Source organism: Buteo buteo, chromosome 5, assembly GCF_964188355.1.
Source record: "Buteo buteo chromosome 5, bButBut1.hap1.1, whole genome shotgun sequence".
In the NCBI taxonomy this organism is placed as follows: Eukaryota; Metazoa; Chordata; class Aves; order Accipitriformes; family Accipitridae; genus Buteo; species Buteo buteo.
Genome location: NC_134175.1, coordinates 23,681,798 through 23,697,510, shown reverse-complemented (window position 1 = coordinate 23,697,510; position 15,713 = coordinate 23,681,798). Strand labels below are relative to the sequence as shown.

The following is a 15,713-nucleotide window of genomic DNA, read 5'->3' as shown; positions in this document are numbered from 1 at the left end:
AGTGGGGCTAATGTAAATATAGCTGGCCAATAGTAGATGAGATGGTGACTGCTAACCAATGAATGTAAATTTAGGTGGGTTTTTACTAATCATGTAACAGAATAAATACATTGTTTTTCTTTGGTGTGGTGTGCCGGCTTTGTGGAATAACCACCTAGCACCCATTTTTGCACAAATACAAAATAAAGAACGTCTCTCCTGAGTGTGTGGTTGTTGGGTCGTTGCACACCAGGTGATGAATCTGCTTTTTGGACAGCATGTATATATACACCACTCTATTTTAAACTTATTCTGTAAAATTTATGCATGTATAAATACATACATAAAATGCACGTGTGCAGTTTGTACAGAGGCGTACACATCTCCATGGACATATATGCGTACACGTGCCTAACTATTTCGAGGCGGCTTGTCCTGTAGACAGGGTCTATTTACACCAGTGGTGCAGGCCTGCTCCCATTTAAACCAGAAGCTACTCGGAGGGTTTATGGAGCAGGAAGGGACGGCCAGGTATTATTGCTAGTTATTGATCAGGTTTCCTGTGTAGGTTATAGCTTTGTTCTTTATTTGTGCCTCTAATATTTTAAGGTACATGTTCAGGTGTGTTTCCTTGCACTCCTGGTGCCGGCACCGTAACAGTAGCATTGCCCAACCAGCTTCACCACTCTCCTGTTTACTGGTCTAAACGTGCCGGTAACAGCAACACCAGCAGATCCTGGTTCCGGTTCCGGCTGGAGACCGGAGGGGCCGGGGCCGGGGCCGGGGCCGGGGCCGGGGCCGGGGCCGCGCCCTTCAGGCGGGTCTCTGCCTCTTTTGTCCCCGGGAGGGACCCGTCGGCGCGAGCGCCGGAGCCCGCCCCCGAGCTGCCGCCTCTCTACCCAACGCTCCTGCGCGCGCGCGGGTCCACGCTAGGCTCCACCCCCTGCCCGGCGCAGTCCCCGCCCCGCGCCCCCGCGTGAATCAGCTGATCTGCGCCCCGGCAGCCGGCGGCGAGACCGGCGGTCAAAGCGAGCGCGGCGCCGGGTGAGGCGGCCGTTGGCGCGAGGGACGGGGGGGGGGGGGTGGCGGCGCGAGGACGGAGGTGCGGGGGTGGCGCGCGCCCTGCCGTGGGGAGTGGAGTCTGAGTCACGTGGGGCGCCGACCTGTGCCGGGGGACGACGACACGTGCCCTCCGCGCTCCTCCCCCCCCCCCCGTCAACGGCTCCGCGCTGCCGCTAGTCACCCGCGCGCTCCCTCACCCCGCCAACCGCCTCTCGCAGCCGGCTGCCCCGCCGCTCGGCCCCTGCTCGGGGCATCAGGCACACACCCCCCCCCTCCCCGCCAAGCCTCTCCCCTGGGAGCCGCTCTGGCGGGGCAGGTGCTGCTCTGGCTGCGGGGCAACAGCAGGTGGGGAAAGTTTTGGGGGGTTATGAGGAGCGGCGAAGGAAATGGCTACCCGCTCCTGAAGGGAAACGGGGAGCGCGGCGCTGCGGCGGGAACCCGGTTGGCCGAAGCGCCGTGGGCCGGTCCGCCGCGCTCCCTGCGCCTCCCGCCCCTGAGCTTCAGGAGAGGAGGTGGTGTGCTGTTGTGCTGCACTGGTGATCAGCGAACAGGCCCCGTCTCAGCCGGGGACTGGGCTTGAGAAGCTGGGGGAGAGGCTAAAGAACGGCTCTGACGGAAGGTGCTGGCTGTCCAACTCTTCCCGCTCTCCGAGAGGCTGGTAAAGCAGAGATGTTGAGATTTATTTCTGGAGGTTCCTAAAGGACTCCTCCCTTTTGATAGGAAGAGGCCACCTAAACTTTAAATAGTATGTCCTCCCTTTATCTCCATCCATGTTCATTTCAGAGTCCTTTCTCTTTGCATGACTTGGTTGCTCAGGAGTAAATGCTGTTTCAACTTTCGGAGTCCATTGAGTGATAGTTCTAGCTTGGCTGCAATATTGTGTACAGATGACCGAGCTAGCATGCTGTCACTCTCGCAGACCTCCTCTTCCGGCCCAAAACTATTTTGGTGAGACACTGGGGAGCACCTAGAGTAGTCACAGATGATTGGTAGTTGATCACTGCTGTTGTAGTGCAGCAGCTTATAAAAACTAGCTACACTTACCATCTTTCAGTTTCTGTGGAGTTAATTGTTCTCAGAAAGGGAAGGACCTGAACATGTACTAAATTAAGAAGGTGTAATTTAAGAAGAGAAAGAGGAGGGAGGAAGGGATATTCAGAAATTTTTGAGCCTGTTATGAGTTTGGTAAATTTTAAATTATTTATTATGTGCTATAGCAGATAGTTTTCAGCTGTGTTCTTTTAGCTGATACTAGGCCCTTTCTTTGTTGCGTGGTTTTGTTTTGGTTTTTTTTTTCCTGACTCCTTTACTGTTATATCTTGTTTGCAACCATCCCTCATTCACTGGAACTGGCATTAAAAGCTTTGAGCCCTCATCTGAAGCGATCACTGCTGTCTTTGAGTAGCAAGTTGTTTTGTTTTGCTCTGAGCAGATCTTAATGTTAAGAACAGTAGTTGTACCTTGTCGGTGCTGACCAAAACATAAGGGCTTCTTGAACTGGTAATGCATTATATGTGAACCACAGTTAGGCATAATAAATTGTATGTATGTAGACAAGACTAATGTTGACAACCCTGTTTTGAATTAGGAAGTTTGGCAGTAACCTCTTTCAGAACCTGAATAGATAATTTTGTATAACAAGCTTGCAGTGTTGGTAGTGTAAGTTATCGCTAAATATGATGCAACAAGTTTATTAAAGGTGTGTTTGTAAATATGTAAGTAAACATGTCTGAAAGTTGTAGAAGTATTTGTAGTTATTTATTAAGTGTAGCAGGTAAATAAGCACATGAGGCTAATGGGAGTTTTAGTATTTCTAAAAGTCAGGGGCATACCAGTTGTTCCTGTTCAGCATTGAATATAAGATTACTTTTATACCTATGATGCTTATTAAAGAATGGTCAATGTCCAGTGAAGGATGCAGTCCAGAGTAATGAGAGTAATGTTTAGTCCACCTCATTCCCTGCCATAGCAGTTATTATGGTGTTTGATTTCCAGAGAATTTGAATTAGTATTCTACGCTGTAAGTGGAAAGTATGACATCAGTGTCATGCTAGTGACCATCTGTCTGTAACAGAAATCCAGTTCATAATTTGGCACTATTTGGCACTCTTTGCTTTTTCCCTCTTGCAGTGTTGAAGCAAAAATGTAGAAAGTAAATATATAGGCAGAGCAGTGCAGGTGCTGGTATCATACCGATTTTCCATACCGTGAGAATGATATATTGTGCCTGGCCGTTCAGTTCTATGAACGTTAAAGCTAACAACAATTCAGGTAATCTTAGTGGAAAAGAAGTAATATATATGTAATGCTACAATGTAATATTATATAAATGTGAAAATCAGCAAGGAAAATTGCATATTCCTATTGGGAGGAAGAAACTTTCTATTTATAATTACTTAGTTTGTAGCTGTGACCAAATGACTCATATTTTGTATTAGCTATGAAATGGGAATAATGTTGTGCTGTCCTAGGAGTGAATGAAAACTTGCATTGAATTGAAAATGGTTTTGAAATGTCTTAAAGATGTCTCATTTGTGGAAGGAAAACAGTTTGACTAGCATTTTCCATAATATGCATAAACGCTTAGTAATGCAACCTTAAGTATGAGCTTTTGTAAAGAAAACAAAATGTATCGCCACTGTCATATCATTCTTAATTTCTAGTTCACCGGTATTGCAGGTTTCTTATTTAATTATGACTTAAATCATTTTTCAATTGGGCCTTGAAGGCAGGTCTTGCAAAACAGCTAATCAGTTACCTGGCTGTAACTTTGCTTTGTTATAATCAGAAGTTTTCGTGATAATTACAGTAAACTTTTGTCCAGTTGAAGCTTATGAAAATGAAAGAAATTCTTTGAGCCCTTAAAAAAATAAAAATAATTTAAAAACCTGCCGAGATTATAGAAGCCAAGAATTTTAAACTATACAATGTAAATGATACAATCGTTGATACTTTGATGACTTTATCAAAGCTCCCAACTCTTCTTCTGTTTCACCGATCCATTGGATATTTATATGTAAAGCTGGAGTTCCTCACAGAGGAGAAGTGCCAGCATCTTTAGGAAAATGAATTGTAGGGTTAGGTGGTTTTGAGTAGGCTAAAAAAAAAAAACTTCAAATGTACTTACTCTGAGCAAGATTACATCACAAAGTTAGAAGTTCCAAAAATGAACTTCCATTTTCCTTTGTTGTTTCATCAACACCTCTTTTACTGAAGGATTGCATGACAGCTTCCTTGCATTTGTGAGACTTCCTCTGTTAATATTTTAAAAGTTAACTTTTACAGTTGTGGGTGGGGTTTGGTTTTTTTTTTTCTTTTTTTAGTTGAGGAAGGAGAGACAGAAGTGTCTTGAAAGCAATATCTTTGTGGTGACAAGTGTGGCTTTCTGTTCCTAGAAAGTATGCTCTGATTTTTTTTTTTTTTTTAAATTCTAGAGCAAGGTGCATATCACTTATCACAATACTATTCTATCATATTAATTTGATTTCATTTTTTTGTGGCTCTTCATCTTTTTGTGGTAAGTTCTTTGCCAACCCTGAAGCCCAAATTGCTATTTTTAGTGCCCTGTATTTGGAAAACTGGAAACATTTGGTATGATGTATTGCTGTTTCTGTCTATAAAGATCTGCTTGGTACTTCATTATTCAGAGTGGTCTAGTGAAAGTGTTGGAATTTGTGTTAGTTATTTCAATTATTTATCAACTTGATGATTACTATTTCCAAGTGTGAATTGAAACTTCTGTATGCAAGTTAGAGGTTTGCATATATTGTCTCTTATAATCAAGACTGGCCATATTTTATTTCTATTTTCTTTATGGAAGAGCTTCAGACTACTCATTCTGGATCCTTTCTTGGGGATGTATGGTCTTAAAAGACCGTTATATTAAATAATTTATTTCCTGCTTTTGTTACAGTGGATAGCAGACAGCAACTATAGTGAGGCAAAAGGTCTAAAGAATTTATGTATGAAACATTTTATTTGAATAAATAGGATTACGCACATACATTAATGTAACTAAAATTTTTAATACTTCACCTAGCAAGACAGTAGATCAAGGAAAATTACAATTCTTTCAATATTAAAAAGCCAAACAGATTATAAGAAACAAAGATTAACTGTAGCTTTGTTTTATTACAAGAAAAGTAATACAAAGGTATCTTCATGAAGATGGAAAGGTGTGAGGGTGCAAAATTCAAAATCTGAAAGGATAAAAGCATAAATAGAACAGCCACTTTTTTCTCCTTGGCTTCTGTGGTGTTATCATACCTTCATAGATGCTCTGCTACCAGTTGCGTGAAGAAATGTTTTGAACTCTTAATTGGCTTTCTGCATTTCTGCACAGGCTTTAATAGAACTGTACCTTTTAATGGTTCAGGAATACAGTTATGAATTCAACTCTTAACCATTTTCTGCTCATACAAATCTGTTTACCTTAAAAATTTAGCTTGAGCATAGAATTCTATCTTATATTAGACTGAAAATGGATCAATTTGATGTTTCTTGAGTGGTATACTGAGCATTATGGAGAGAGATTGATGTTAATTTCTGCCTTTGAACTAGGTTTTGCTCAGTCTGTCCTTAACAGTAGACCTATTGCGAGATGAGTAGATGGGATAAGTCTGGCTGTTTAGCTTTTGTCTGCCAACTCAGTGTGAGTGAACTAAATACTTCAACCATCCTAGTGTTGTGGTAGTGCTTATTTATTTAACACGGGCTCTAAAGATTTGCTTCTTGGGTTTTTGTGGGGGGTTTTTTGATTTTTTTTTTTCTAATGTTTAGCTTTATTTGCAATTAAATAGCTGGTGTTTGTATTTTACAGTTTGTGGAAATTACATTGTTCCTTTTGAAAGAGGAAAGATTTGGTGGTGATGGAGTGCTGCCACTGACAGATGGACTCACAGGAAAGAAGGTGAGAATGAGCAGCTAGGTGAAGCCACAGAGGCTCCCTGAAATATGCCAGCTCATGATCATCCTGTAAAATTACTAAGTAATGTTAGCATACTCTTTATGTAACTTATGCTAAAGGGAAGAAGAGGAGTAACTTAGCTTTAGTTTCAGTTATATCTGGAACACTCAACTTATTACAACAGCAAGTTTTTTTTAAGTTGATTGTTGTAACTTGTGGAGGGCCAGACATGGGCTAGAAACCTGAAAGTAACATTCTCTGGTGAATGGTAAATTTTATCTGTTACCTGCACCTGTGAATTTTGATTCTAGATCAACAGCCCTGCAGTAGACTATTCTTTTGCTCTCTGTTTCTTCCACTAAGATATGTGACAGAGGTCAGATGTTTTTGGGATGGAAAATTAATGTCTTGTAATAAATCCTGGTATGTGAATGTCCAAATTTGTCTTACACTGTTCTCTGACAACCTATTAAATGGATAAAAGCCCAAATATCAGGCTTTGCACTCAATTTAATGCACAGTATTTTGCTGAAAACTCTCTATATTATCATGTTGTGTTCTTTGGAGTGCTTTGCCCATCTGAGTAAAATCCATATTTTGATTTTAGGTAAATGTCCTAACTATGATGTTGGATTTTTCTAATTTTTTGTTTCTGGCCAATATATTACTCGATTGGTTCCTTTTTAATTCTATTCTAAACACAAGTCTTATGTATTTAAAATGCAACATGGACTCTGCCTTTTAGTACTATGTATGTTGTTTGGATTAAATTACTTATCTGAATTTTAGAAGAGTTCTTGACTGTCACCTTTTTCTTGATTTTTTTTTTTTTTTTTTTTTTTTTTTTTCCTCCTGTTATGTGGAAAAAGAATAGAGATTGGGGATGGGTACAGGAGCTAAGAGAGATAATTCCATCTCTTAGTTATTCTCATCTGGAGTGTTTCAGAGGCAGATTGTGCAAAGGTATTGTTCATCCTATGCACCACAGTTAGCAAAAATTTTAGCTTAAAAATCAGTTGTCTGCTTTTGAATGTGCTACTTGGATAAGTTGTCCACAGTGCGGCCTATCAGACTAGGTTTTTCTGGGTTTGCTTCAGTTTTGGAATACATTTGGGTTTTTTTGTGCCCCTTCTTCTAGACAAAGATTGCCGTTTTGTCAAAGCTTTTCTTGCCACTTTATATATATTTAACTTCACAAGTTCATGCAAAGCTGCAAGAACTGATTTATGTGGGGAGTAAATGTCTTGACTGTTGGCAAATAAGGAGCTAAACCTACTTTTTCTTGCAGGGTGGATAACAATCTGTTCTATATAACTTTTTAAATAAATTTAAAGAAAACTCTTAATTTAACTTGAAATGCTGTCAGTCTATATTGATATTTAAAATGACTTCTTGTGTTTGTTTAAATCAAGTGATTGCACAAAATGTTAAAACTGTGTGCTTGTTGTCAAAGTTCTGAGGAATTTGTTTCTGCTGAATGGGAGAAGTTGCTGACTGAGCATTCAAACCAAAGTGTGTTGAAGTATTAAACCAGCTTTGGATAGTTCCAGTCACTCCTGCAAGCCCAGATACTTCCGTTGTGTTTCAGGATCATTTTCTATTTTTCTGGTTCAATTAATTTGAATGACTAGCTCATCTGAATCTGAGAAACTCATTAAGAATTAAAAGAAGAAAAAAAAAAAAAAAAAAACCCAAACTGACCAAAACCTCATTTTTCTCTCTAAAGGTAGAAATGAAAGTATGTAAAGGATGAGCTCTTAACAGGTGTAATATTTTGAAGATACTGTGAATGAGAGCAATTGGTTCATGGTAAAATCTGCACACAATACATCCTTTGCTTAATTACTTACTTTTAAAGCAAATATTATTTGAGACATACTTGATGTTTTATGTAACTGATAAAAACATCATAATAAGGCTGTTTTTCCTACATTTTGACTTCCAAAAGCTGAATAATACAAAACATAAATAAAACTTAATGAACCAGAAATGTTCCTTCTGCTTGCTAACACAGGAGGAGTTAACATTATAAATCTTATTATTCAGATAGGAACAGAGTTGCTTACATGTGAGTAGAACTGATGCAGTGATCTCCCTCAGCATACAATGGCAGAATTTAGTCTTAATTTGATCTCCTTGCTGTGAGCACAAATACAATATATACTATAAAGGCTATATCAGTTGTGAGTAAATGTATCTTTAAGTTTATTAGTGATGAGATCAGCTGTTTTTCAGGCAGTAAAGTACAAATGAAAAAGAAAGCCAATGATTTCAAATAGAATACACTTGTTCTTCATTTAAATAACACTTAAATTAAGATTACCAAATTGTAAATTATATATGTTGACTTTCTGAATTAAAACTAATACCTGAACTGCTAAGCCTTTTCTACATATGTGAAAAGCAAACTGTGCATTACTGAACCACAGAAAACTTCAAGCTGATTCTGTATTTCCTCCAATCTTTTTGTAGGTCAGAAGAGGCAGAAGGAGCCAAAGAGAGAGGCCTGGTCTATGTTTGGAAGGCTGGTTCTTGCTCTGTAACTCCAGAAAGGCTTCCAGGCCTCAGTGGAAAAACTGTATTACAGGCAGCCCTTGGCATAAATCATGGGTTACTTCTAACAGAAGGTAATAAACATCTTAATTGGGAAGATTTGAGGCAATAACAAACTAGCTATTGTCGAGTTTTCTTCTTGTAGTTGTTTTTTTTTCATTCTATCTGTCTCTCATACAAAACATTTAAATGGTTAGATTTTTAACTTTGCCAGTATTTCCTTGTTAGCTGTAAGTTACTTAAAACTGTGTTGGAATGGAAATTATATGCATAGTGTCTTCTTTCATACTTTTTTCTTTTAACAATGGCTCTGGATTTCCTGTTTAAAGATGGTAGTGTAATCTGAACCATGTGAACTCAAAATGACATTTCTTCTGATGTCTTTCATTCAAAAAAGACAGTACAGCAAGAGGTTCTCTTGATGTGTAAGAGCTTTGGTTTCTTTCTGCTTCTGGAAAAATGTGTAGCTAGTAGATGCATCAGAGTGAGTCTTGGTTTGTGAGCAATTTGGCACTGTGAATCAAAGTATTTCTAAAAGCCAGTCCGTCTAAGTGTTTGCTTAGCTTGGTCCATACTTGTACTGATCAATGGGCATACAGTTGTAAAGACTAAATTGGAAGTTGCTTCTTTGATTTTTCTCTGATGTTTTTGAAGGAAGGATCTGGGTTATTGGTGAGCCTGCTATAAGCACCTCTCCTCTACTGGAGTTGTTATGGAGGTCCAGTGGTTTTTTGGTTTTTTTTTTTTAGAACATGTTTCTTTCATAATTGAAAGGACTTTTTGCATGTGTGTTCTTGCCCCATGTAGGATGTTGTTTGTTGATATGATTTACCATTTTTCTAACACTGTGAAAACAACTGTTCATTTTAAAACTAGATTTCTGCTTTTCTTTAGAATTAGCAAAGTAACTTGAACTGGCATTGCTGCAATCTTTTCAGGTAAAGGTAATGAAATTTTGGAGAGGCTGCAGTACAACATCAAACTAGTGGCAAGGTACACTTACCCACCCACCCCCACTTTCCACCTGATAGGGCCATCCTATTTTACTCTAGGGTGGCAAACAGTGCAGTTTGGTGATGCTAGATCTCTGTATGGGAAGACGAGCTCTGTACTTTGTTGTGCTCTTCAAGCATGGTTGTATGTCCTTAATATGTTGTATGTTCTTAACATAGAAGGGACCAATAAATATATTTAACTTGACTATAGTAGTATTTTTAGCAGAAAAGCTTACCTTCGTTCAACACTGCATGCATGTACAGGGTAACATTAACATGAGGTGTAGAATTTAACAGCAGCAATAGCAGAGAGCAACCAGCAGTCTTCATACATCAATAGCCAGTTTTGCTGAGCCTGGAGTAAGCTAAAAATTGATATCTGTTTATCTGAATCTCTCTTCAAATTTTTGTATTGGTTTAACTTCATTAGACTCATGCTAGGTTTTTGTTGTTTTTTGTTTTTTTCCCCAGGTGGAGAGGTCTACAGTTTTGGAAAACTGCCCTGGAGATCAGGACCAGAGGAGTCATGTGCTAGTAGTCCTATGTTGGAAAATACTTTGCTTGGGCATCATGTTATTACAGTGGCAGCTGGTAGCTTCCATAATGGAGCCGTGACAGAAAGTGGTGTGGTGTACATGTGGGGAAACAATTCTGCTGGCCAGTGTGCAGTTGCTAATCAGCCATGTGTGCCAGAGCCACAACCCATCAGTATTTCTGATTCTGAAACCAGTCCTCTGTTATCAGTAAGGATTTTGCAGCTAGCATGTGGAGAAGAACACACGCTGGCACTATCACTAAGCAGAGAGATATGGGCTTGGGGAAGTGGCTGCCAGCTTGGTCTCATAACAACAACTTTCCCAGTGACAAAGCCACAGAAGGTAGAGCACCTGGCAGGACGCGTTGTGCTCCAGATTGCTTGTGGAGCCTACCACAGCCTGGCTCTGGTACAATGTCTGCCTGTGCAGGAAATGAAGCCTATCCCAGAGAGGTGCAATCACTGCAGTCAACTCCTCATTACCATGACGGACAAGGAAGATCATGTAATAATTTCAGATAGTCACTGTTGCCCACTGGGTGTAGCACTGTCTGATAACCAACCAGAAAACCATGTCTTCTGTCCCTCATTGGAGACCCTAGAAAGAAGAAGTGTAACAGGTAGCCAAAGTGAAGACTGTCAGAAACCACTTGTGGAAGGACATACGCTTGTTGCTTTAGAATCTGATGGAGCAAGTATGCTTTCCAGCAACGATGGACAGGAAGACAGTGGAATTTCTAGCCCTGGAAATATCCTGTTCCCAGACAAAAAAGAAGTGAAAGAGTACTTAATCAGTTTATCAGATCACTCATTAAATGAGAGCCTGGAGAAAAACATCTGCACAGAACCTGAGCAGGTTGGTACCTAGTGACTAGCTCTTAATGTGCTACAACTTCTCATGTATATGTGACAATGTTACTCTTTCCATAATGAAAAATTCTGCTAGTTTATGTAGCTGTGGTGTTCCTGTAGTTTCAAAGTGTTTCTTCTCTGCCATGGTTCTCAACTTTTAAGTGGAAGATTTTTTTGTCCTCCATACTTGTTCAGTGGTAAGCCTTTAATGTGAGCAGCCTTGACAGTGCTGTAGTCTCTCCTCTTCATAGTCCACAGTACCAGAACCATGTAAGCCAATCTCCCATTCTCTACCTGCTTTATGATGCATGGGTTTCCCATTTGTATGGGGCAGTAAGCTGGTACTTGCCTAATTTATCTTTAAGGTAAAACTTTCTTTTCTATACATGGAGTGGATCGCTCACAAATCTAATTTCTCAATCAGTTAAAAATTCTAGATTGCAAGTAAAGATTGTAAAGGTAATGTTAAAAAGTTGACCAAAAGGCTTCTAATGTTAATCACATGGGTGTGGCATAAACAGGGATGGGAAATACGTAAGTACTACTCTGTGTGATGTGGAAAATGGTTCAACAACACAGTTTTGATGCTATAGCAGAACAGTGAAGTAATAATTTCTTAATAAGCATCAGAAAATGCTTGATATGAAGGTTCAAGAGCTGTTTCCAGCTCCCTGCAAAATACTATGTTTTCCACTTTTTTGAAAAAAACCTTATTTGGGGTGGGGGGAGGAAGTTACAACCAAAAAGCTATTAGACAGAAAACTAATCCAAAATCTTGCAGTACGTGAGTACTGTCCTGCTGGATGGTTTATGGTGAAGGTAACATCGGTAAGGAAAATTGGCACTCTGTGGCCCAATATGCAAAGTCCATAGCAGAATTCTGAAAATTTCTTCTGTCATTTCAAGTGTTGTGTAGACATTGGTTTCTTAATTATTTTTTTTATAGTTACAGTAAAAATTTTTTCACAATGGTTCTGGGAGGCAGATTTCACAGTGCCTAATAAATAGTTGATTTTTGTCGTCACCTCTGGGGGAAAAAAAAAGTATTTAAAAAAACCAACAACTGTCCAGTAACTTGGGGATTCAGCAAGTTATATTTTCCTATTCTGAGGGAAACCTATTTCAGAGAAATAAACATTGTGTGAACACAGTTGTCCTTCCCTTTGCTTTTTGCTAATACAAATGCATTCTAACAGTTGTGGGCCCCTCAGCCTCATGTGAGAACTCCTGCCATTAGGAAATGACTGAAATGCATAGTTTCATGCTCCCTTTCTCAAGTCCTTGTTCTGGAATATTTCCAGAGTACTGTTGCCCTTGCAAAGGTCCAGGAATAAACAAGCCTGCAACTGATTCACTGAATCTTAACACAGTTGAGCATACACGTGAAGAGCAGAGATGAGGACTAATGTAATGTTTTAACATTAGTAAAATCCTTTGCTTCTCTTTGCTTTGCTACAGAAATCACATTTGCTCTTCTGTATTGCTAGGCATGCCTTTTATAAATAGGAATGAAGTACCAGTAAACAAGACCAATCCCAATCCTTTAGCCTAACTTTTCACAAAGAAGAAAAGTAAGACTGTTTCCCTTCTGGCAGAGTAAAATGAGCTATATTTATGATAATACTATTTCGCACTATGTATTAGGTGGGAAGATGGGAGTTTGCTGTCTTTGTTTTAACATTCAAACTATTTGGTAAATATCTTGTGCATTATTCTTATTTGGTGGGTAAATTGATTGCTATTATAGGTAATCATGTGCTGGTACTAATAATTGCCTTTGGTCAGTTTGTCCCTAGTGTGACTTGATTATTAATTAAGCTTTATATGGATACAACAGTAGCATAAGGGGACATGTAGCCCAGACTGGTCTTAAGGTAGACCTTGCAAAATGAATACATGAACACTGTTTTCCTTTTAACATGTTGAAGAGAGAGACCGTTCTCTCTGTAAATACAGCATGCTCACTGATGTACTTCAGTTGGTGGCGAATAAGTTGGTAATAAGCCTAAAATGAAATCCCCTTTTATATTTGTTTGCAAAGATCTTTTTTTTTTTTTTTTTTTTTTTGTATTTTAAAAAACCAAACAGATCCACAGTGTCTTATGGATGAGCTACAAGACAAGTGCAACAGGGAAAGCCAGGCCATGTAGAAATGGTGCTTGGTCCTACCTTAAAAAATATAATTCTGAGGAACAGATGTACACCAAAGTATAAAAAGCTTCCTCATAATGTATTGTTTAGTATAGCACATAGTTTGAATAGTGAATGTGTATATTGTCATCCTACTGTTATGTGCTGTCTGGTATGATAGTCTTCAATTTTTCTTTGGTTTTAGCCTTCCCAAGAAGAACAACTCAGTGCTTGTATCCCTGGCCCTCCAGGTACCAGCACGTCTGCCCTGAACAGCTTGGTGGCCTCTTGTGCATCAGCAGTTGGTGTGAGAGTAGCTGCTACTTATGAAGCTGGAGCATTGTCTCTGAAGAAAGTGATGAACTTCTATGGCACACCTTCAAGTGAACCAGGATCTCAAACTGGTGGCAGTTCCCCAGGGCCTGAAGCTCTGAAAGACAGCCGAGAAGAGCAGGTCAGACTGGAATCCATGCAGGGGAAGAAGAGTTCCAGTTTAGTAGATATTAGAGAGGAGGAATCTGAAGGAGGGAGTCGAAGACTTTCCCTGCCTGGCTTGTTGTCACAAGGTAAAAAAGCATGCTGGGAAAATCAACTGGAAAAGTTATAGCAATGCGGAGGTTTATAACTGAAAATAAAATGTATTTATTGAACACAAATCTAATAATCTACCAAAGGAGTTTATGAATTATAACCTGTATTTTAGGACTTGAAAGTGCTGGAGGGAGTGAAGACTAGGAGATACTGCATGTTAAGAAAAGTGTAGTGGGTTTAGGAACATTCTTTGTTGGTAAAGTAAGGTAAAATGGGCACATTGTAGTCTGAGCATCTTATTGCGAAATGATGGCAAACTGGCTTTCATATAGGTTGCATAGAAGCTAAAAAACTGTGTGGCCTGTGTAGACCCTACTGCACTGAGGTGATTTTTGAGCCAGGGACCTAGAAATATTCTAATTCCTGCTGCCAGACTTCAGTCAATGACCTTCTTCCCTCATAGATTTTAGTGTTGTTAATTGTTCTTAATGGGTACATGGTTTAGTTCAATATTGATCTTGGATCTGAGGGGAGATTTTAGGAAGTATTGAAATCCGTTCACTGCAAGGATATATTTTCTTTCAAAACATACTTTTTTTAAGGCATAGTTTGTTTTGGTTCATTTGCTTCAGTATAACTGCATAGTTCTCATATGCCTGTTACACTTTAATAGCTGGTAAAAATTAATTGGGATCTGTCTACTTTTAGCACATACGTTACCTCTGTGTATCAGTAACCTATCTTCTTACATGTCAGCCTTTGCTCTCCATCTCAATTAAGACCTCTCTAAGAAGTCTTGATCAGTTATCTCAAATGGTACTGTTACTGTGTAAAACACAGTCTGAGTGATACATTTACCTAAAATGATGAGAAATTTTTCTATCTCTTGGCCTGTTTTCAGTTTCTCCTAGGCTCTTACGGAAGGTAGGGCGGGCAAAAATGAGGACTGTAGCTCTGACTCCAACCTACAGTGGTGAGGCTGATGCTCTTTTACCCTCTCTGAGAACGGAGGTATGGAGCTGGGGAAAAGGGAAGGAAGGACAGCTAGGGCATGGCGATGTTCTGCCAAGGTGAGATGTCTTTGATAAATGTTTTTTTTATTCAGTAGGTCACTAAGAAATTTCGAGTATTCAGCTTTCTCAAATTCTCAAATTTGGTCAACTGCCTTGCACTGTGTTCTTGTTCTTTTAAGTGTTGTGACCTAAGTTCCTCTAAGTAACATGTTTTATGCTGTATTGTTACTGAATGTCAATCATTTATGACTTTTCCCCTTGTAATCACTAGGAGTTTTGGTGATATTTTGACTTTTTTCAAATTGGGATGAGGTTTGTCATCAACTTTTGCCCTTCATGACCTTTTTGACTAAGCTGGTTTATTGCCAAAAGACTCCATGTATGCTTGTTTTCTCTAATTTCTTGAGGAGAAAAAATAAAACTTGGAATGTATTTTTGTGTTAATACATGTGATAATTTTATTTTCTTCCTTCCTCCCCCCCTCCCCTGCTCTGCAATGGGTTCTGGGGATTGACAGGCTTCAACCACTATGTGTGAAAAGCCTAGATGGTAAAGAAGTGATTCATCTCTCTGCTGGTGGCCATCATTCCTTAGCACTCACTGCCAAATCCCAGGTACAAGTGATTGTTATCATTTATTGCTTATCTATGACATAATTGTCATGTTTGGTGTTTTCTAGGGTTTTGTTTCTTTTGCTTCCAAACTTCTGTTCCTGTTTGTGGGAGGCAACTTGGAAGCAGCATGGAATTTTAATTCTATTTCTGCCAAAGTTCTGCATGTACTGTCAACATTATGTTTAAAGATTGCCATGACTTGATTTGGTGCATTCCATTTCTGAAGTGAGAAGACAATTAGCAAATATAGGAAGACAGTGGAAATTAGGGAAGTGCTTCTTGGTACATGAATCTTATACTCTTGACTTGTGTGTGTTTGCACACTTGATGTGTTGTACCACTACAATTCAGTATATGTCTGTGTATATAAAGTTACATTCTGATTTTTACCTATGTTTCTTACAGGTGTATTCATGGGGCAGTAATATCTCTGGCCAGCTTGGTCACTTGAACTCCCCCACAACAGTCCCTCGTCTTGCAAAGGTACTTTCTGTTTTCTGTGTTTTTCTTCTTTCAGTTTAGGGTCTCTTCTTATACAAGTGC

At 39.4% G+C, this 15,713-nt stretch overlaps 1 protein-coding gene across 3 annotated transcripts in view; it reads left to right on the top strand.

Annotated features, from left to right (window-relative positions):
* Window positions 1-897: 897 nt before the first annotated feature.
* ALS2 (alsin Rho guanine nucleotide exchange factor ALS2) overlaps window positions 898-15,713 on the top strand; it is a 53,596-nt gene continuing 38,780 nt past the window's right edge. For 2 of the 3 annotated variants that reach the window (XR_012650439.1, XM_075028160.1), the window contains exons 1-8: window positions 898-1,023; window positions 5,861-5,950; window positions 8,420-8,574; window positions 9,967-10,886; window positions 13,218-13,578; window positions 14,445-14,613; window positions 15,074-15,170; window positions 15,576-15,653. Coding sequence is in view for 2 of the 3 variants with exons in the window: in XM_075028160.1 (XP_074884261.1) it covers window positions 5,931-5,950; window positions 8,420-8,574; window positions 9,967-10,886; window positions 13,218-13,578; window positions 14,445-14,613; window positions 15,074-15,170; window positions 15,576-15,653 (1,800 nt within the window). In the remaining variant the exon portion in view is untranslated. Of the gene's footprint in view, window positions 1,024-1,623; window positions 1,700-5,860; window positions 5,951-8,419; window positions 8,575-9,966; window positions 10,887-13,217; window positions 13,579-14,444; window positions 14,614-15,073; window positions 15,171-15,575; window positions 15,654-15,713 lie in introns of those variants that run through there. The other variant, XM_075028161.1, reaches the window with a different exon arrangement.